This window comes from Alosa pseudoharengus, unplaced genomic scaffold (assembly GCF_046254945.1).
Source record: "Alosa pseudoharengus isolate Yale_2024_CS ecotype anadromous, Long Island Sound unplaced genomic scaffold, YU_APseudo_1.1 YU_APseudo_1.1_scf_19, whole genome shotgun sequence".
Lineage (NCBI taxonomy): Eukaryota > Metazoa > Chordata > Actinopteri > Clupeiformes > Clupeidae > Alosa > Alosa pseudoharengus.
In genome coordinates, this window is record NW_027468657.1 from 30,033,997 (window position 1) to 30,054,269 (window position 20,273).

A 20,273-nucleotide genomic window follows, 5' to 3' on the forward strand; every position below is an offset into this window, starting at 1 on the left:
AATGATATTGTTATTTGCTGTTATTTGATGTATTTATAATCTGAATAAATCCTAAGCCTATTAGATCCAAGTGTTGTTTAAAAGTTCTTTCTCGAAAACCAAATATTAGCCACAGGGAGCCGCGACTTCCTGTGTTGGTACATGCGTGTGTGCACGATTGGTCCTTGGTTCAGACGTCTTGCGCGGACAGACAGTTAACTTGCAGGACTGCGATAATCACGGTAAGTTATCGCACTGCGTCATTCGCCTTTATTCGACTCGACGAGCCTTTTTAGTGAGTCTCACCTGTGTGCTTCTTGTCGGTATACCGAAACTTCTTTTCAGCATAATTTATAACTCGTTGTATCCTACTGCTGATAGGCTACTGGTAATTACAATGTAACGGAACACATTTTTTTAATTCAGCTAATGTGCTTAAATAGGCCTATTTGGTGCATTAGGTAACTTCATAATTGTTGGGGAACAGGTTCATAACTGCGACATTTTGCATATGTGCCCACACTTCGCAGTAAATATTACGCATTGGGAATATGAAGTCAAAAGACAAGTAGCCTACATAGCTTTAAAGCCTAGCATACTTTGAAAACGACTCCTGGTCATTAGCATGATGTTGATCATTCTAATACAACACGTGAGACAGACAACCCCCATAGCCTAGGCAACATGGCACCAATGATTTAATACACTAAAAATATAGATGAATTGTTGTGAGAGAATGTATCATGGAAATCAATCTGTGTACAATATAGCTTATGTAATACATTGTGCATTTCAGCTGACCATAAAATACCCCACCAGCCCCTACTGCATGCTTCATATGACTCAGCTGTGTTTTGTAATGTTGTGAGTAGTGCATCTGTGATGTAAGCAGTAGGATTGGGAACAGTGATTAGGGAGGGACTAGGAGAGGAAATCTGGTTAGGCTGACCTCTCTTTCGCTCTCTCTAGTGTCATTTTGCCACAATGTCCACTGCATTGAGACTTCTCTATTGTTCGTCTAGACCAGGTAAGAGTGTGTTTATATGTGTGTTATTCACTGTTTAGAAGTGTCCGTAGAGAACTTGAGTTCAATGAAGCTTTGCCTGCCAAATAGATGGCTTCTGCTTTGCAGCAGCACTCCCTGATCCCAGTTAAGAAATAGAGGGACAATACTGACTGAATAAGTTTTCAGTTGATATTTGTCCTATTTGATTCAGTCTAATTTTGAAATAGAATGTTAACTGTTGCACTAAAAACATTCCTTCTGTTCAGGTTGACCTGAATCGTCCAAAGCATCTGCTGTTTGGGAGCCATACGCTAATTCCACATTGTTCTCTATTTTAATCAGGCACTTTTGGAGTCAATCCTGGCCTTGTCCGACCGTTCAGTCTGTCAGTCCAGAGAGAGGCATTCAGTAAGTATCACACACACACATACACACACACACACACACACACACACACACACATACACACACTTCTCTCTCAGACTCTTACACTGCCTCTACACAGCCATTATAGCCTATTTTTAACACTATCACAGACTTGCACGTATACAAAATGTGACAGTGCTATTCTTTGCCTTGTATAGAGTATGTAAATGCACGGGAAGAGGCCACTGATATGAAGTCAATAACAGACCGTGCTGCTCAGACACTGTTATGGACTGAGCTCTTCAGAGGTGAGTCAATTCAGTGTCTCAAAATAAGTATCCATGCTTTGTTATTATGAGTCGTGTATGAATGAAATTGTGCCAGGCTTGGGCTATGTACATTTATGGCAATTTCAGAACAAATTAACGTGTATTTGTGGGTGCATTGATGGTATACTTTATGTGGTCCTTGTAGGTTTAGGGATGACAATGAGTTACCTGTTCCGTGAGCCAGCTACTATCAATTACCCATTTGAAAAAGGACCCCTGTCACCCCGTTTCCGTGGTGAGCATGCTCTGCGCAGGTATCCCAATGGAGAAGAGCGCTGCATTGCCTGCAAACTTTGCGAAGCCATCTGTCCTGCACAGGTAAAGGCAAACCCCACACACAAGCACAAATGTGAGTACAGACATACATAGGGAAGATCCAACTGACACACACAGGCTGAGTGTAATTGATTTATTTATTTAATTTGTTTTATTTATTAGGGATGATGTACAATGTTGTGTTATGTTTGAACATAAATGTTGCCATTTGATGCATTGCACCAGAGTTAGCCTTAGGCTAATTTACATCTGCAGTCCCTAGGCAGGGCACAGTTGAGAATTGAGAAGAGACATATTGAGAACAATTGAGAACAGACATCTTTCACATGTGCTTCAGGCCATCACTATTGAGGCTGAGACTCGTGCAGATGGAAGCAGGAGGACAACCCGCTACGATATTGACATGACCAAGTGCATCTACTGTGGTTTCTGCCAGGAGGCTTGTCCTGTTGATGCCATTGTAGAGGTAAAGATCATTTGCCCTTGTGTCTAAGCTTGTCCCCGAGTTACTGCTTTGGGTTAAATAACAACAGCAGACCTGCTCATTAGATTCTCAATAGACACAGAGCAGACCTGTACATTAGTTTCTAGTTTCTCAATGGATATTTACAAAGTACATCTCTCTCTCTTTCTCTCTGTCTTCTCTCTCACTTTCACTCAGGGGCCTAATTTTGAGTTCTCCACTGAGACTCATGAGGAATTGCTGTATAACAAAGAGAAGCTGCTGAATAATGGTGATCGCTGGGAAGCTGAGATCGCTGCTAATATCGAGGCCGACTATTTATATAGATGAATAACTTCATGTTTTTACATACACACACACACACACACATACACACACACACTTAAAACATATGGCCTATGTTTCAGATAGGCTACTGACAACACTATGTTAACCAACTATAAACCACACAAATCTAATGTGTCAGAATAATATATTAAGCTTACACTGTAAGCAGTTAAAAAATAGACTAATCAAGTCCGCGCCAATGTCAGTTATACGCACAATACTATACTAAAGCTGATAGAATTCAGCAAAACTATGGACACATTTTGTCCGTAACAATTGAATAACAACTGATAAATGTATGTAGAGTGACTTTGGAAAATACAATAAAGCTTTGAACATAATCTTTGCTTTGTTTATATTTTCATATTTGACTGCAGGTTATAGCCTACATGTGACACATCTTTCCCATTTGAGAATACAAGGGAACATAATGAAGCCTTGTGCAAAAAACAAACAAACATGCAAGGCCTACATAATTTTTGTTGTTATATTTATTACTGGTGAAAAGAACAATGTGTTCTCCTACCAAGGATAAAGGGTGTTATTCCAGCTATTACCACCAAGAGTCACCCTCGAGCTGACAATTTGGAGAGGAAAATTTTAAGTCACGTGAAAAGGGCGGAAACATATAGCCAGTTGACCCACGCTGAATCCCGCGTGGACGTCGCCATTTGCTCTTTTCCTATCACTTCAGCGCCGGGTAAGTGCGGAACACAAGTGCTGATGTAACATTTGTCGTAATTCATTGATAAGTTGGATTTATGTGATGAGTATAAAGCTCTAGAAACTTCCCAGGTCGCGTTTAGCGTAGCTTTGTTGTGGGTGTTGCTTATTTATTGGGTATACAAAGTTTTGGGCATCTTAACGTGCTAGGAAATTTCATGCTATCGTGGTGGCTAGCTAACGCTACCGTTACAGTGGGTGCTACTTGCTAGTCTTTAGGCCCTAGCTAATTTGTTAGCTACCTGGGTTTTCCCTCGTTTTGTCTGCTTGGGTTGTCGTGCATTGTTGGTAAGGTGTTATTGTTCATTGCATATGTGTTTCTGGGTCATCATATTTATGTACAGTAGTATGTAGGTCTTAATTGGAATATATAATAGTGACGCCGTTTGTGGGCGATTTGCGAGGGAAGAGATTTCGGTGGTGGACAGGTTTTGTTCCAGTCGAAACTAGAAAAGTGCGGCAGTGCAACATGGCGTTTTGCCATCCAACAGCGCTATGGATCGAGATGCTAACATCGATGCCTAATAGTTGATTCAAAATGGCCCAGACTTTCTATGCTGTTAACTCAATGTATGCATGGTGTTAACGTTACCTATTGCTGGGTATGATTCTTATTTTTTTATGGAGGCTCTGTTTTCGGACGGTGCATTTGTGGAAGAGGAATCTTGTGAATCTTGTGAACTTAGCGCGCTAGTCAACTTAACAATCACTCTGACGCTAACGTTAGCTAGCTAGCAACTTTTGTTAGTTATGCTATGTAGGCCCTAACAATGATGCGGAGATTTTTTAAGCCATGCGGTTCACGCAGAAACCCAGCAATAAAGCTTGCATCCGCTGTGTCAACGGTGACTTATCATGAAGCAAGATCGGGAGGACACTATCTTTGTTAACCCTCCCGCCTTCTGTCTCACAGACCGACACACTGCGACACGCAGAGCAATCGTCAGGCAACCATGGCAGAAACCGAACCTCAAGTCCAGTTTAAGGTAAGATGATGGAAGTGATGCGTAACTTTTGGGGATCGCTCTTTGGGATGCAGTCATTGCGATCAGTCGACGTGATGGAGTGAAGTCTCATTGTCCCTTCTCCCTTGTCCACAGCTCGTGTTGGTGGGTGATGGTGGTACCGGAAAGACTACATTTGTGAAGAGACATTTGACGGGGGAGTTCGAAAAGAAATATGTCGGTGAGTAGTGACGAATGTCTCGGAAGGAACACTTCTAGAACGTTTGCATCAATTACCATTGAGTTCAGTGGGTGGGTATACTTGTGTGATCATAGTGTGTGTGTGTGCGATTCCTTCTTTATCTAGCCACTCTTGGGGTGGAGGTTCATCCTTTGGTCTTCCACACTAATAGAGGAGCCATAAAGTATAATGTCTGGGACACAGCTGGTCAGGAAAAGTTTGGAGGCCTCAGAGATGGGTATTACATTCAAGGTAGGTGTTTATTGTTCATACCTTTACATTTGGAAATAATCTGGCTATCCAATATACTGCTTTTATTCTTGAGACATTTCTTGCTTCGCCCTACTAATCTCTTTGTGTATCTCCAGCTCAGTGTGCGATCATCATGTTTGATGTCACATCTCGAGTGACCTACAAGAACGTGCCCAACTGGCATCGTGATTTGGTCCGTGTCTGTGAAAACATTCCCATTGTGCTTTGTGGCAACAAGGTGGACATCAAAGACAGAAAAGTGAAGGCCAAGAGCATTGTCTTTCACCGCAAGAAGAATCTGCAGGTAACCTGTCAACACTCTGTAATCTTGTAATTGTGAGTGTATGTATTTTTAGTCTGTTTTTGACACACCCAGCTTGGTGTTCTTCAATATTTTTCTTGATGGGAGTGCCAGTATCTATCAGGAGTCTTGATGTTTGACCTTAATGTTAGCAAAGGTTTTTAAAGGAACATAGCACATTTTTGGGAAAACAGTTTATTTGCCATCTACCCCAGATTAGATAATATCCTTTTTTTTTCTGTGCATGCAATTACTCAGTTTGACACCATAAGCCAATCGTAATATATTTAAGTGCAAGTGGGTTGTTTTTGTTTCCTTTTTGCTATAGGATAACTTGAATAACCCACTTTAAGTGAATTATGCTAAGCTAGGCCAACAGTGTCAGTTGCTGCACGCACACAGAAGAGAAGGGTATGCTGCATCTTATCAAACTCTGGGGTAGATGGCAAATAAGCTATTTTCCCAGAGTTTGAAATGGAAGCTTTGAGCTTTTCTGTTTCAAGTAACCTCATATTCATTGCTTAAGGCTGATGCACATTTTTCGGACTGTATAATACACTGGATGCTTTAAACCTGGGGTAAACTTTAAATTAGGTGAGCAGGAAAAGCCTGTTGTCTGTCGGTCCAGCACTAGAATGTTAAGTATTTTTGCACACCTCCCTGGGACGGATGCGTCGGAGAAGGCCCACAGGTTCACCAATATCAAAAAAAAGTAGCAAGCTCCCGCACACTGTCTTCATTTGCAATTTTAACTTTAACTTGCAACGTTTCGGACCATCATCAGGCAATTCTATGCGGTCCAGAACTTTACCAATTTCCTGTAGTGGTGGGCTCAAAGCTTTACTAAAGATAACTAGTTGATTTTCCCTGACTAACCAGACTGGCTCAGTGTTTGGCTGGCTTCTGTTCCTCCTACTCTCTGTCTATCAATAGTTTGTGTTGATATACTTCCATTGCTTCTCTTCCTCTCCAGTACTACGACATATCTGCAAAGAGTAATTACAACTTCGAGAAGCCCTTCCTCTGGCTGGCGCGGAAGTTGATCGGCGACCCCAACCTGGAGTTTGTGGAGATGCCTGCTCTGGCACCACCTGAAATCGCCATGGACCCCTCACTTGCTGCACAGTATGAGCATGACCTTAAAGTGAGTATTGGTCACAGTTGCACTGCACTGCACATAGCCATAGCTGCACTGTTTGGATGGAGTTTCTGACCTTGTCTTTGTCCCCCGTCCCCTCTGCAGGTGGCATCAGAAACAGCTCTGCCAGATGAGGATGATGATCTTTAACATGTGACTCTTGTACTCTCTCTCTTGCCATTGGTGGCCAGAAGTCATCAGGCTCTTCAGTGGCGACAGAGTTTGCCCCCCCCTCCTCCTCCCCCCTGCCCCTTTTACTGTAAAATCCCAATGCAGATTATTTTTATTTTTCAACTTTTTTCGTTTTTGTTTTTGTGTTTCAAAATGAAAAAAGTGAATTTGTGTGGTTCTCGGATTTCAGTGTAGACTCGCTAACAGTAAAAACACCAATGTGCGGACTTTACACATACATATGTACACAGACATGCACCCACTCAAATACACTAGTGTAAACGCTGGTAAAGGATGAGAGCTTTTCATGGTGTTATACAGAACTTAAACTCTGTAAGACTCCCAGCACTTAAGAGTTAAACTTTGAATAAAAACATTCTGAATACATTTGGCTTGCCTTTGTGATTTGGATGTGGTCCCTGTTATAGCTAATGCTTCATGCTGTCTCAATAAGGCATTGCTGGTGATGCAGTGAGGTGTAACATTGCTTTATTTTATTATTATTATTTTTTTGGTATGTCCTGTGAAACCTAGGTCTTGTATGTGTATAATGAGCATATGATTGTTTTTTTGTTTGTTTTTGTTTTTTTGCCTTTGAGTTGGAGATCCATTGCAGCAACATTATACACTGTAACTGTACTCCATCTACCCCTATGATGTCTGTATGTCTTAACGTTTACTCATCGGTTGAACTGGTCCTGACCACATCTTGTGATCCCGTTGCAAAATATCAGAATTTTGGTCTGTACTAGTGAACACTAACATTTGTGGTTCAGTAATTAATTTAAAAAAGCCTGTCCTGCTAGTATATCAGTCATACAAAAGTTGCCGATGCCAATGGAAGGTCTGAAAAGTGTGCTTATTAGCGCTGGCTACATGCTGTTGATCAGCCAGAGATGGGAGTGTTTTTTTGTTACCACTGAATTAGTTCAGCAGATGGCAGCATAGAGCCTTCAAAAAAGACGAGGGCTGGGCACAGCTGCCTAGGTGATCCCCACCATAGAAATGCCAATTATTGCCAGAAAGCGTTACATTGTGTGTTATTTTTGACAGGATGTGCAATGCATGTGTGGTTCATAAATGATGCGTTGGGCCGAATCGCGGATATAAAAAGTGCATACAATTCTGAAGATGCGTGTTTTGCATTAATGTTACATGTACAAGACTTATGGAGGTCTATGAATAGAATTTTCCTCTAATTAATTTAGTTTTTGGGGTTTATCGACAACAAATAACTTGACAATACGATTGGAAACCGCACCATAGCATACTCTTGAAATAATTCATACCTCACGCCATCTTTACTCAGTGGATAAAAGTCTTGTAAATAACTTTACCCCAATTTAACAGACTTCTTTCATTAGTTGTGACCGTATGACACAAGTACCACTTACGTTAATTGCCCTATGCATTTCGGAGTAGCCTGGGCGATATTATTGATCCTGGTCTGTGTGTGGGTGTGTTAGAGAGACGAGTGGATATTAATGTGATGGTGAAATGACAGGTGGATATCGCCCCTTTAAGATCTTGCATAGGCCTACACAGACAGGTAGCCAAACCCTTTGCAGGGCGAGGCCCCTTGTCAAACAAGTGCTTAAGTGTTGTCGAGGGGAGCACTGAGCATGCGTGAAGTGAAAAGTGCGTTTTAGAATGATTACTGCGAAAAAGAGATAGGGAGGGAGAGAACGGGGGAAGAGATTAAGCGGACTGCACACAACTGTTGTCTTAATCCTCTGAGCGGATAGATTTAGCAAAAAAGGAAAAACGGCCCTGGAACACAGCAGCCATATTGTATGGAATATTCCTGGAGTATTTTGTTCCCACTTTTATGCCTGAAGCCCGTTCTCAAACTTCAACCACGGCGTCTTGGGGAGCATATTTGAACTCTGGCAGCGGGACCTGTTACCGCTAGCTATTAAACTGGCTGCCGATTTCAACGTAGCATACTGACATTGCGCAGGTTTTGGTGCGAGCCACTGCCTGTCAGTTTTTACAAATATATAAACTTATTTTATTTTGCATATTTTTTAGCGTAGTTGGTTGTTTCAGACATGAAGGACCGATTGGAGCAACTCAAAGCGGTGAGTTTATAATTATGGATTGATAGCCTGCTGGACAGTCATTTGATATTAGCCTACACTCTCAACATATTGTCTTATTTGAACACGGTTGTAGAACAGTTGTAGAACTCGGTGAGTGGCCTATACTTTTAACCTGACATAAACTTTGGCTTAACGACTTCAGCAATACCCAGAAGTTAAATTACGTCATTCCCAAGCCGAGAAGTCGACCTTGGCAAGGCAGAGGTGGTCAAGGCGACTCGGGGGTGTTTGAGAACGCGATTACTATGGTATCACATGTTCTGTGGCAGGTAACCTCTTTGAACGTAGGCCTATGTTTTAAACAAAAGTAGGGAACGTATTTCAAATTTCTTTAGGAAATGACAATGGGACTGACTTCAATATAGTGTCTGTGGTTACTAGGCTCACTGTAGGTGCCAACTCGATAGTCCCTTGGAGTGGAACCCGCTCGCTGACAGATGATTCTCTCAGCTGATCGCGTGGATGATTGTTGGAGACTGGGGGATGGGGCAGGATGGGATCTTGTGAGCAGGATATTGTGAAATCTCTTTCCCAGTTTCTGACAGTCTGTCACAGACAGAATCCATAACAAAGATGTGAATGCTATTTATGTGTGCGTAAATTCCTAAGCCTAAAGGTCACAAGAAAATTGGCTTCTATAGGACATGGACGGGGGTGGTCAAAGGGTTAGGCTACTACATCATCACAGCATCACAGCTCTCCTGAGCAGCTGTAGATGAAAGGTAGGATATTTAAACTGAAAGAACCAGGATGCAGAGAGATTATTGCTGGGAGAGTGTGTCTCTCTCTCTCTCTCTCTCTCTCTCTCTCTGAACCAGCCTGGATTTATTACCATAGTGACCCACTATTGACTGTGTGTTTTTTCTTACCTGAAGCCAAAGGTAATCCTGGAAGGGAAGTATGTTAGGCCACTGCACTGTGAGCGTCACCCTTTTTAGCATAGTTTCAGTTAGACCTAGTTTACATCACAGATATGAGTCAGTCAGTCAAAAACATGAATGTAATTGTTATTGTTTTTGTGTCTACAGTAATGTATTTAAATGTATTCATATTAGTTCATATTAGGCCTAAAGGCTGTATATTATTACTTTCCTCTGCACTTTCACACATAGAAGTGGGTGGTGAGGGGTTAATAGCAAGGGCAGCCTACTTTAAAGGTGGCACTAAAACTCTCAAATTTCTGCATAAAACAGTAGGCCTACAGTTACTTTGCTCAATTTGCTGACTGACTAGCACCTGTATGTGGTTTAAGGAACTTTGTTTGACTTCTCTGGTCTTGTTTGAGGAGGATTTGAAAAGCATTGTGCAGAGTTCTCCCTAGTTCTCGTTACCCCCCCCCCCCCTCCTCTTGTTGAATGTTTAACTACCTGGTGGGGCAACTTGTTTTGTTTCCTAGTGTTTCATATGGTTCTTGAAGGAGCATGCGGCACACACACACACACACACACACACACGTATACTGTGGCTGTCAGAGATGGTTTTAGCAAACAGCAGACTTGTTGCACCGTTGGTTGTGATCATGGTTGTGCGAGGAAGAAAATAGTTAGTGTCTCTGTTTTCTGTGTCAGTTTCTTTAGTCCACCTGTAGTTTAATTACTAATAGGTTTGATTGGATGCAATAGTTGTAGTACTATCATTTGTAATAGGGTAACATTGCAATATCAATTAGATTTTCAGTGTTGTTTTATTCTTGGCTGTCATCGTTGGTTTCACAGATCATGACAGTCACACATTTACGTTCGCAAAGGATGTGTCACAGTTTTGTGGTTCAACTGCCAAACAATCTATCTCCCACTGTTTCTCTGTGCTTCCCTCTGTCTCTCTCGTCCTTAACTAAATGATGGAACAACTAAGAACTGTACATGTCATCCAACTGCCTCAGAGCTTCCACTGGGGAAGCTGGCGTGGTGTAGACATGTGTATTGTCTGCCTAGCTTATGGGGACTCTGTTAAGGTGTTACGTAGGGGGAAAGCTTCTCATGCAAATGATGGGCATGTATTTGGTAGTCAAACTGACGTGTAAAAGGTTCATGACACTTTTGACTGAAGGGCCTAGTTCAGTTTTGACATGACTGGTCTGAGCAATGAGATTGTCAGTGAAGGAGGGCTCGTGTCTTAAAGCGTTAATAGAAAGTTGAGCTGACTTATATCTCTGATCGGGCGGCATCCTGTGTGGGCTCATCATGGTTGTTTATGCCACAAACACACTTCAGCCTGGTTGCAGCCTGCAAGTTATTTTTGAAACACCATGGTAGATTGAATTACAACTAAAAAAGTGGTGTCACTGAGCTCTCACCAAGTTTTAAATATCTAGTATGTTTTTTCTTTATGGTTCTTAGCATATACACTTTTGTCCAAAGTGACCTACAATGACAGGAAAATGAATTAGTTTGAAATAAGGTAAACAGATAGGCCACATCTTGTATAATGTGTGCATGTTTTACTATGTGTATATGTGTTCAGCAGGAACATTTACCATATGACCAGCTGTCTTTATGGACTTGTAACTTGGGGGGAGTGAACTTTTTAACCCTAGCTTTTAGCACAGAGAGCACAGGAAGACACGAGACAGGGCCTTGCTCAGCCAAAACTAACGCGTCACAGGTCAGGTGCTTTCAGTAATGAGTGTGCTGATGAGTGTGTTGCAAAGGACTCCCATAAAAGATAATTTGAAGCCTTCGATGATTTGAAACCTTATATATGAGAATATATGACTTTAAAAACAGCTGAGGTAGTGGGATTGTGGAAAAGCCTTATAATAAACTGTGTAGTTGGAGGAATGCTTGCAATAGGTGGAACCTGAATATTTGTGCGTGCAACCTTAGAAGCAATCATAAAAAAGTATGTTATGTATGAGAAATAATGAAAACTGTCACAGTGTAGTATATTAACTCTTAACCTGGCATTTAAGTGTGTCTACTCTTGTGCACTGTAATTCCTAGTGCCCTCAACTAGGCCAATGACCACCTTGATGTGCATTACAGAATGATCAGGGAACACACAGCTAACAGAAAGTGCCATGGGTTAATGGGTATCATGTGTTTTTTCCTCAGACGTGTGACACTGATGATGCAGATGATGTGGAGATTGCTGTGGACAATGCAGCGTTTATGGACGAGTTCTTTTCCCAGGTTTGTGTTTTTGTGGATTTGTTTTGGGCAAAGTCATTGATTTAATGAAAGTTCCTTATGCATTAATTGGAGTGTGGTTGAGGTGAGGGCCACTGAGCATGAGGGACATACTACATGGTTGACCACAACAAATGAGATAAAAGTGACTGGAAAAAAATGGGTCTTCCATAGTTATTGGTCTTCAAAATAATTTGTAATAAGGTTTTAATATAAAAACATACAAAATATTAAAACTAAGCCCCTAAATGGACAGCAATTGCAAAATATTGCAGAAAATATTGAGAAATCAGAATCACAAAATGTACATTGAAGTTTATTTTTTACTTTTATGAATCATGATTGTCCATGGCATCACAATAATGACCATTTAATAAACGTATAATGGTTACTTGGTATGTATTAGGCATAAAAAGTGGTGTTCACATTCTATAAATTATGTGATATAAAGAATTTGCAATGTCATTTCACATGAGATAACTCAGCAGTTTGTTCACATTGAGAGATTCTTCTTCATCTATGCAGATATGAGTGTGTTCTGCTGCATCTTGAACACCATGTTGTGGAATGGCATCACAAGATTATTTCTCCCCTCACTAACATCAGTGTCTTTGTGTTTCAGATTGAAGACATCAGGGGTAGCATTGACAAGATTGATGAAAATGTTGTTGAAGTGAAGAAGCTTTACTCAGTTATACTCTCCGCTCCCACATCAGAACAGAGTAAGATGCACATACATTGCATACTGTTGGAAACCAAAACACCGGTTTGGTTTCCCTTGGTTATTTGAACTTCCCCGTTCAAACCTCTGGGTGCACACAGTGAACCCGGTCATTTCCTGCTTAGGGTTCATTTAGGCACTGTAAATGTTATCATCCAGTTCACAGTCAGCTTCAGGGATCTGCACTCAACTTCCTGGAAAATGTGCCATGGTGTAGATGAAGGGAATTGGCATGGTTTGGGAGTAAAGGAAATTATATTTATTTAAAGAACAATGTGTGCTTATGTAAAGCTAATGTAAACACTAGGGGCTGTATACTGTATTTGACTTTCACATTATTTCTCTCCCCCTTCCAGAAACACAAGATGACCTCGAGGCCATCACGAACGACATTAAAAAGATGGCTAACAATGCCCGAAACAAACTTAAGAGTAAGTGCACAGCACCCTTCCCCACAACTAAATAAAGGAAGTTCAACTACAGCAGTTTACAACCTGCTGTAGTTGAACTCAATAAACTGCATCCCTCATTTAGTAGAGGATATTATACAATAAGCATTGTATTATTGTCAATATTTGATCGGTATCAAGATCCGTATCACCTGTACTCAAAACTCAGTGCAAGCCAAAAGATGTGAGGAGAGAGGGATTTCCCTGGGCACCCACTACACATCATCCGTTCAACAGACAGTAATATTAGCAATAGCACACACCCAACAAATTGTTGGTGTTGGTGTTTAATATTGCAAACAAGTGTTTAATATAGCAAGAAATATAGATAGATAGATAGATACTTTAGTACAGAAGTGGAAATGCCTACAGTACCAATACATGTGTGCATGGAACGCTTTTAAACTCTGTTTGGGAAAGTCCTTGAGAAGTTTTGTTAAAAGTGTCCTTGACCTATGAATTAAAATTACTGGTGAAGATTGTGGACTGGTGATTGAATATGGACTATTCAACTGAAGAAGCTGAATTGTCATGTAGGCTACTGTTTAAATAGTATACTGTATATGTTGAACTTTTTACATTTAAATGCCCTACATCTTTAAGTTAATGACAATGTGTTAATCTCTTCAGCCATTGAGAGGAATTTGGAAACAGACCAAGAAGAAAGGGTGTCTGCTGATATGAGGATACGCAAGTCACAGGTGGGCTACTGATTCCCTTATCTCTGCCATAAAAAGTGGCACATTTGTCATCACTGGACAGGACAGTAAATCTAACCATGCCTCCTCCGTCTGCAGCATGCTGTTCTATCACGGAAGTTTGTCGAAGTGATGACGAAGTACAACGAGGCTCAGGTGGATTTCAGAGAGAGGAGTAAAGGACGTATCCAGAGGCAGCTAGAGATCAGTGTGTATACACACACACACACACACATACATACACACACACACACACACAGTCATGTGGTCAAATGCATTGAAACACTCATGCGTTAATGTGGTTGTGGACACAGGAACAATGCTTAGCCTTATCAGTGATACGTTTCCTACTTCCTAATTTTCTTATTCCTCTTTCACTTGTCACCATAACTGCGTGATCTCTCTCACTCTCTATATCTCTCTCTCTCTCCCTCAGCTGGTAAAGCCACCACTGATGATGAGTTGGAGGAGATGTTGGAGAGTGGAAATGCAGCAGTCTTCACTGCAGGGGTAAAGTTTGAATGGTTTACAGTGTTTAACTGCAGTGTACAAATTAAAGTAGGTATTAAAGAGTAACATCATGGGCAAATCCATAACATTTGTAGCACCCTTTTCTTGAAAGGAAAATTGAGTTATCTTTTCTTGTTGTGCCTAAAAAAAACATTCATACACTTTGTCCTTGACATTTGCTACAGTTGAATCAGTTTGTCACTAGTGGCACTAGGTGGGTTTACATGGACACTTTTAATTCGATTAGAATGGGAATAGTGGCTCAATTGGAGTAAAAATGACACATAAACACCTTGATCAGAATAAAACTGCCAATCTGATTAGAATTTTAATTGGAATAAAAGGGATGTGTATTCCGTTCTTATTCCAATTGAACAGCCATGTATATGGTCAATTGGGTTGCCTGCTGTAGCTTCTCGAGTAAAAGCAAAATAGCAACGGCTATTCCAATCAAAGATTCTAGAGCGGAATAGAACATAAACAGATGACACTCAATGTTCATTCTGAATAGTTTATTCGGAATGACAAAAAAACTGTCCATGTTAACAGGGCTACTGTGTTTGTCTCCTAACTATTTGCATTTCATTTTTAATATTTATCTTTTTCTTGTGTGTGTGTAGATTGTAGATTCCAACATGTCTAAGCAGGCTCTGAGTGAGATTGAGGCACGACATAAGGACATTGTGCGCCTGGAGAGCAGCATTAAGGAGCTGCATGACATGTTTGTAGACATCGCCATGCTAGTAGAGAGCCAGGTACACTCACCTTCTTTTTGCTCCTCCTTCTTCGGTCATCTCCATATTAATTCATTTATCTTTCATCAATCAATCTGTCTCCATTCTCTTTTTTCCCTCTCTCCTCTCCCCATATTCCTCTGGATTCCTTTCATTTCTCTTCACTCACTTCCCTCTTTTGACTGTCCTTTCCTGCACTCGTTCTGTATTCCTCTTCTTTGTTTCTTTTTCGTCTTTCTCTGTTTCCCCCCTTATTCCTCAGCCCTCTTTTCTTTTCAAGACGTGCTATTCATCTTGTCTGTTGCATTGGCTGTGGGCTCCTGAGCTTTTATTGCTGTGGTGGTCACATCTTCATCCAAACCCTTGAAAGTGAGTGGTCAGATGATTGGACATCTGTCTCTGGATTTCTTCCATATCAGTCCATTCAAACCCTCATTGTAAACATTGTGTCTGTCAAAGGCATTATATACTAGTCAATATTTGTTGACATCATTTGGATATTTTTATTGAGGGATTTAATTAGCTTTACGATTGATTTCATGCAATCTGAGGGAAAGTACACAATAAGGTAAGGCAAAACAAACTGACAATCTTTCTGTGCATTTTATTTTTTATTGACATTTTGTGATTGTGTCTGTGTATAAGTGTATGTGTATTTGTATTTGTATGTAGTTTTTGTGGCGTAGTGCATGTTTATTTTGCTGTAAGAATTATAAATAATGACATTGAATCTGTGTATTTTCAGGGAGATGTTATAGACAACATTGAGGTGAATGTATCCAAATCAGTGGATCACATAGAAGTGGCAAAATCTGAGACCAAAAAAGCAGTTAGGTATCAGAGCAAAGCTAGAAAGGTATGTAAACATCTCTGTATTTATCTGTATGTTGTAGATTAAGACATGCTATGTCTCCTACTGACCTCTCTTCCTCTCTTGCACTATCTGTCTTTCATGTTACCAGTTCTTGTTCACAGCTTTGAGGATTTAGGTGTAATATCCTGTTAGTCACTTCTCTTTTTTTAAACCGAAGCAGTGTTTCTGCATTCAATAAATGCACCCACAAGAAGCCTCATACACATTCACAGAAGTACACATGCAGGTATACAGATAGTTGCATGCTTCCCCAAACTGTGCTGCTCCGTTTCAGCTCTTTAATGAGAAATGTGTGCCTTCTTTTCTTTTCTTCTTCTGGTTCCTCTGTGTCCACTTGAGCTTCTCTCCTCTCTGTCTCTTTCTCCTATTGCTCTTTCTTTGGTCCTCTCTGTCTTTCTGTCTTTACTTGCCCGTGACTCTCATACTGCTGGTCCACCCGGCCGTGGTCAGGGTGGCATCATTGACCGGATTGAGAGCAATGTGGACCAGTCGGTGGGCTTTGTGGACAGGGCTGTGGCAGACACCAAAAAGGCTGCCAAGTACCAGCAGGAGGCGCGGCGTGTGAGTTACTCAGTGGAGAACGGTTCCATCCCCAAAGACCCAGCATTAAAACCCTCGTTGCTCCCTTTTCTCCTGCTCTTCCTGCCTTCTCTTGTTTTGCCGAACCTCTCCTCAGCTTTCTTCTCCTCTCCTAATCGCCTGATCCTTGTTAACAGATGGATGTTGCCTCCTTGTGGTGAGACCTGGTTACTACCTTTACACACATTTCACAGACATCCACAGTTCACCCTTATATACAGACAACTCATTGCATCTGTCTGCCTTTCATTTTCACGTGTTTGCCATAGGTGTGTTTGTGCATCAGTCCACTTACAAGGTTATCTCTACTCGGTGAGAATGTTTAACTGACAGATGAATATCTCATCTGATAATATAGGGTTGTCCCACAGTCTGACCTCAAAGGCAGGAGTGCTATTTGTTTTACACAATTGCTGGAAATAACCACAGCTGCGTTGGTGTGTTTGTCTTCCAGAAAACAATAATTATAGTGTGTGTTGTGGTGGTGATTCTGGCCATCGTGACTCTGATAATTGGCCTGTCTGTGGGCCTCAAGCAAGCCTAAGTACAGCAGACTGTTGAGTAAGTCTTTGTCACACCTGCCATTTTATCAGCGGTGCAGGGTGTTTACAGCTGTGTTTGGTCTAGGCCACGGGTGTGCCTCTGTGTGGGTAAATGATTTGAACTTGTCTTTGGAGTGGGGTTGCATGTTCAGTGGTGTTGGCTTACATGTTTTATTTGCGCAGGTTCAAGCATGTTGGGCCATCATGTAGTGCTAGACGGGAATGTAATTTTTGTTTTTTTTTTATTTATAATTTGTGTAATTTTTAATGTGTCCTTTCGTTGTACTTTGGGGTTGTCTGTTTTTGTTAATTTGCTTTGGGAATATACTATACAGGGTTTTCTGTGGTTGACCTGTAGTACCCTCAAAGAGTTTGTGAATTTTGACAATCCTCATATTTGCTCTGCTCAGAGTGTTGATGAACCAGTGAAAAACTGAACTCCAGTTGTATTGAACAGCTGTCTGTGGAATAACACAAGGATCAACTAGCTAGCATACTGGCAAAACCTGTTTTTATAACTTCATCCAGCAGTCTAGGTGGAGCAAACATGTTTACTTTTCCCATCCCTTTACTTCTGAGTTCCTATGGGTGGAGGATAGAGGTGCCTCTGTGGTTTTGATAGATCAGCACTAGAACAAGGGTATGTTCCATACACACTGACTCTCTGTTTCCTACTCCTCTTTGTAGAAGAAGATCATTTTGGTCGTGGTCTGTGCTGTGCTGGCTGTCATAATCATCAGCATCATCATCTCACAAACAGTCTGAGGATACTCCCACCTTCCTGTTATCTCAGCAACTCCTTCATTTCATCCTCACATCACTCCTCTGCATTCACAAGTCACAAAGGAAGGGAAAGAGGAGTTCTCTCCCAGGCTTTGTCACAGACATGAGCCCTCCCCCACCACTGCTGACTAATGGAATGTCTGCATGGTGAGGGAACGTGTAGCTGCTATGGAAACCAGTCTTTGAAGCTGCTCAAGAACTTGATTAGAGGGACATAGGGCATAAATGCTTTTTTTTAATTTTTTTTTTAAACTTGAAAACTGTCTTACACAAGACATTGGATGTGAAAATTGGATCATGGGTTAACAAGAGACAAGGAAGACTTAAGTTATCTTGTCCGCAAAATTTTAATCTTAACTGGGACTGAACTCTCTGACTGACTTCCCTTGACTCTTTTAAGTTTAAACCAAACTTAAGTTTTTTGCCAAAGAAGCATTTCACCTGTTATTTTTTAAGAAGTAAAAACAATGTTATATTTTTATTTTAAAGGTAGCCTGCACTCCTTATTTAACACCGTGAAAACACACCCATTTTAAATTCCTTGAACATTTCGAGACCAAAGGTGACCGGCTCACCAGTGATTCTCATATTAGCGGAATCTTGTCGTGGCTGTGTGAAAAAAGTGTTGCCCACTGACGTGAAATAAATAGGACTAAATGACTCTAGACTGCCACAGGGGGGCAGGTTGGGGCGTAGATTTTGGTGGGTAAATTGGTGTTCTTTCCATAACGTACACTGTTCCAAAAATATGATTACATGTGAAACTAAAAGAGTGGTTGTCTTATTTAGACTTTAGTGGCTGATCTCAGAATAGAGGGGTGATTTTGTCCTTGATTGGCTCTGCAGAATCCAAAGTATAAATGAACAAACAATGCCCCCCTCTTCATATAAGGGATTTGTAAGATGATGAATGTGATATTAAATTGTATATGTCTGTGAATGCCAAAGATTTTAACTGAGTAATAAAATATGTTATATTTTTAAATTACTGGCTGTTTTTTTGCTAAACTTTAGGTTAAACCATAGTCTTGTAAAAAAGATCAGAATGCTCTACATTAGGAAATGCAAAATAATCTTGATAGAACTTCTGCTGCACTAATGCTGCCCTTAAGAGTTGTTCCTCAGACCTCATTTTTACATTTTTCCTTAATGTTTGTGTGCAAACTGCCATTCATATCATATTACCCCTCATCAATCCAAAGATATCCCCAATCATGATCCCAGAACATTACTTGAAACCAAAGGATGAGTCTTATCTGTTTCCCTATCAGACACACGACACAGCTCACAGTATACTCTCTCCTGCAATTTACCCTGTTCTCGCTCTCCTGATTTCCCCTCCAACCTAAATATGTTGTGGAACCAAGAACTGGATCATATTGCCAATATCTTGATTATAGAACAAATGCACATTTCTTTGTGGGTCTCTCTCTTTCTCTTTTTCCCTGTAGAAAAAAATGATGATTATGCTTTGTTGTTTAATTCTTGGGATTGTTGGCTTTGCCTATATCTACAGCTTCATTTCATAAAGAAGAAACTACAGGTATTTAAAATTCATATCAGAAGTTGACTGCACATTTGGTCGTTTTTATATCTGAATTACTTGTTCTATTATGTTTTTGAGCATTAATAATTTATGACTAAACATTGACAATTACAGAACAAGAACAAACGTTTGCAATTAGTTTGACACTAATGTTTGCTTGCCTAATTTCTCTCTCTCCAGGAAAGAAACAAATCGCTTGGTGTCTCCATGATCTGTCAAGTCCAAATCACTAGGTTACTTTCTTCCCCCAGTGTGTAGTAGCAGATGTTTTGTAGTCTTGTGTTTAAGTGAGGTGGGTTGCCTGGAGCCTTTTCTCTCATGTCTCCTTGAGGAGACCCCCATAATTAGTTTTTTGTAAAGCATTATAATAAATAAAACATGTGCATCGGTTGTAGTCTTCAACGTGCACATTTTTCGACCAACGTTAACACAATTCACAATTTTCCAATGTTACCTTGCCATAATTATAGATTCCCGAGTAGCCATCATAGCCATATAAAGATGTCTGCATGTGTGAATGTGTTGTTTCTGGTGCGTTTAACTGTAATCTATCGTCTGTACAGTCATAATTTATTTGTGTTGGTGTCTCTCCTGTGAGCGAGACATTTTTTTCTGCGGTGTGGTGGCGTGTCAGTGCATGTTATGTAATAAAATATTCATTCGCAAGGCTGCAAATGCACAGCAATAAATCCTGCGTTGTCTTATTTGTTCCTCGTTTCCCGAGAAGGCCCATCTCGAGCTCATTCTCAAAGTCTAAATTCCTATCTCACGTGTGACAGTTTTTATGACAAACTAGCCTGCAATAGGCCAACATATGTGTTTATAAGAAAACATAGGCTAGGCTGATTTCATAGCCTAATGCTTCAGTCGTGTCGCTGTCGCTCTGCAATGCATGTGACCAATCAAAAGCTACATTTCTTGAGTAGGCCTACTTTTCTTTTTTTATTATTGGTCGATCCATCCATACAAATCCTTTGTACGATCCGAATGATAGGTTCATTCCGTGACCCCATTTTTATGTGCTAGCGAATCGCGTATCTACAATCTCATAATCCATGTTTTTATAGGTTTTCTATGATGGGTTATATATT

The 20,273-nt window shown here is 40.7% G+C and overlaps 3 protein-coding genes across 6 annotated transcripts; all 3 read left to right on the plus strand.

The window, feature by feature from the left end:
* The first annotated feature begins 132 nt into the window (after window positions 1–132).
* ndufs8b (NADH:ubiquinone oxidoreductase core subunit S8b) lies at window positions 133–3,087 on the plus strand. The gene is made up of 7 exons (XM_076292294.1): window positions 133–221; window positions 949–1,006; window positions 1,328–1,393; window positions 1,570–1,659; window positions 1,826–1,998; window positions 2,294–2,422; window positions 2,618–3,087. Exons 2-7 carry the CDS (start codon window positions 964–966, stop codon window positions 2,747–2,749), a joined length of 633 nt encoding a protein of 210 aa, XP_076148409.1. The 5' UTR covers window positions 133–221; window positions 949–963; the 3' UTR covers window positions 2,750–3,087.
* Window positions 3,088–3,408: 321 nt separating this feature from the next.
* On the plus strand, window positions 3,409–6,903 carry ran (RAN, member RAS oncogene family). The gene is made up of 7 exons (XM_076292295.1): window positions 3,409–3,446; window positions 4,383–4,455; window positions 4,570–4,654; window positions 4,781–4,906; window positions 5,023–5,210; window positions 6,181–6,351; window positions 6,451–6,903. The coding sequence occupies exons 2-7, from the start codon at window positions 4,423–4,425 to the stop codon at window positions 6,493–6,495; spliced, it is 648 nt and encodes a 215-aa protein (XP_076148410.1). The 5' UTR covers window positions 3,409–3,446; window positions 4,383–4,422; the 3' UTR covers window positions 6,496–6,903.
* Window positions 6,904–8,117: 1,214 nt separating this feature from the next.
* stx3b (syntaxin 3b) lies at window positions 8,118–19,843 on the plus strand. 4 transcript variants are annotated; one of them, XM_076292302.1, is made up of 12 exons: window positions 8,118–8,597; window positions 11,672–11,749; window positions 12,369–12,468; window positions 12,824–12,898; window positions 13,547–13,617; window positions 13,714–13,822; window positions 14,051–14,124; window positions 14,745–14,879; window positions 15,604–15,714; window positions 16,183–16,293; window positions 19,088–19,179; window positions 19,363–19,843. In XM_076292302.1, the coding sequence occupies exons 1-11, from the start codon at window positions 8,568–8,570 to the stop codon at window positions 19,163–19,165; spliced, it is 972 nt and encodes a 323-aa protein (XP_076148417.1). In that variant the 5' UTR covers window positions 8,118–8,567; the 3' UTR covers window positions 19,166–19,179; window positions 19,363–19,843. The 4 variants fall into 4 exon arrangements, with proteins under 4 accessions (XP_076148417.1, XP_076148416.1, XP_076148414.1 ...); XM_076292299.1 differs by lacking the exons at window positions 16,183–16,293; window positions 19,088–19,179; window positions 19,363–19,843 and adding exons at window positions 16,766–16,872; window positions 17,541–17,666 and having other exon boundaries at window positions 8,121–8,597; XM_076292301.1 differs by lacking the exons at window positions 16,183–16,293; window positions 19,088–19,179; window positions 19,363–19,843 and adding an exon at window positions 15,121–15,227 and having other exon boundaries at window positions 8,120–8,597.
* The last annotated feature ends 430 nt before the right edge of the window (window positions 19,844–20,273 follow it).

What these genes read in the sequence shown, in the direction of transcription:
- ndufs8b (XM_076292294.1), top strand. Translation starts at nt 964, where the DNA reads ATGTCCACTGCATTGAGACTTCTCTATTGTTCGTCTAGACCAG. An exon ending in CTATTGTTCGTCTAGACCAG is followed by an intron (nt 1,007 to 1,327) that starts GTAAGAGTGTGT and finishes TATTTTAATCAG; the next exon opens with GCACTTTTGGAGTCAATCCT. An exon ending in ATGGACTGAGCTCTTCAGAG is followed by an intron (nt 1,660 to 1,825) that starts GTGAGTCAATTC and finishes TGGTCCTTGTAG; the next exon opens with GTTTAGGGATGACAATGAGT.
- ran (XM_076292295.1), top strand. Translation starts at nt 4,423, where the DNA reads ATGGCAGAAACCGAACCTCAAGTCCAGTTTAAG. An exon ending in AACCTCAAGTCCAGTTTAAG is followed by an intron (nt 4,456 to 4,569) that starts GTAAGATGATGG and finishes CCTTGTCCACAG; the next exon opens with CTCGTGTTGGTGGGTGATGG. An exon ending in GTTCGAAAAGAAATATGTCG is followed by an intron (nt 4,655 to 4,780) that starts GTGAGTAGTGAC and finishes TTCTTTATCTAG; the next exon opens with CCACTCTTGGGGTGGAGGTT.
- stx3b (XM_076292302.1), top strand. Translation starts at nt 8,568, where the DNA reads ATGAAGGACCGATTGGAGCAACTCAAAGCG. An exon ending in CCATGCTAGTAGAGAGCCAG is followed by an intron (nt 14,880 to 15,603) that starts GTACACTCACCT and finishes GTGTATTTTCAG; the next exon opens with GGAGATGTTATAGACAACAT. An exon ending in ATCAGAGCAAAGCTAGAAAG is followed by an intron (nt 15,715 to 16,182) that starts GTATGTAAACAT and finishes GGCCGTGGTCAG; the next exon opens with GGTGGCATCATTGACCGGAT.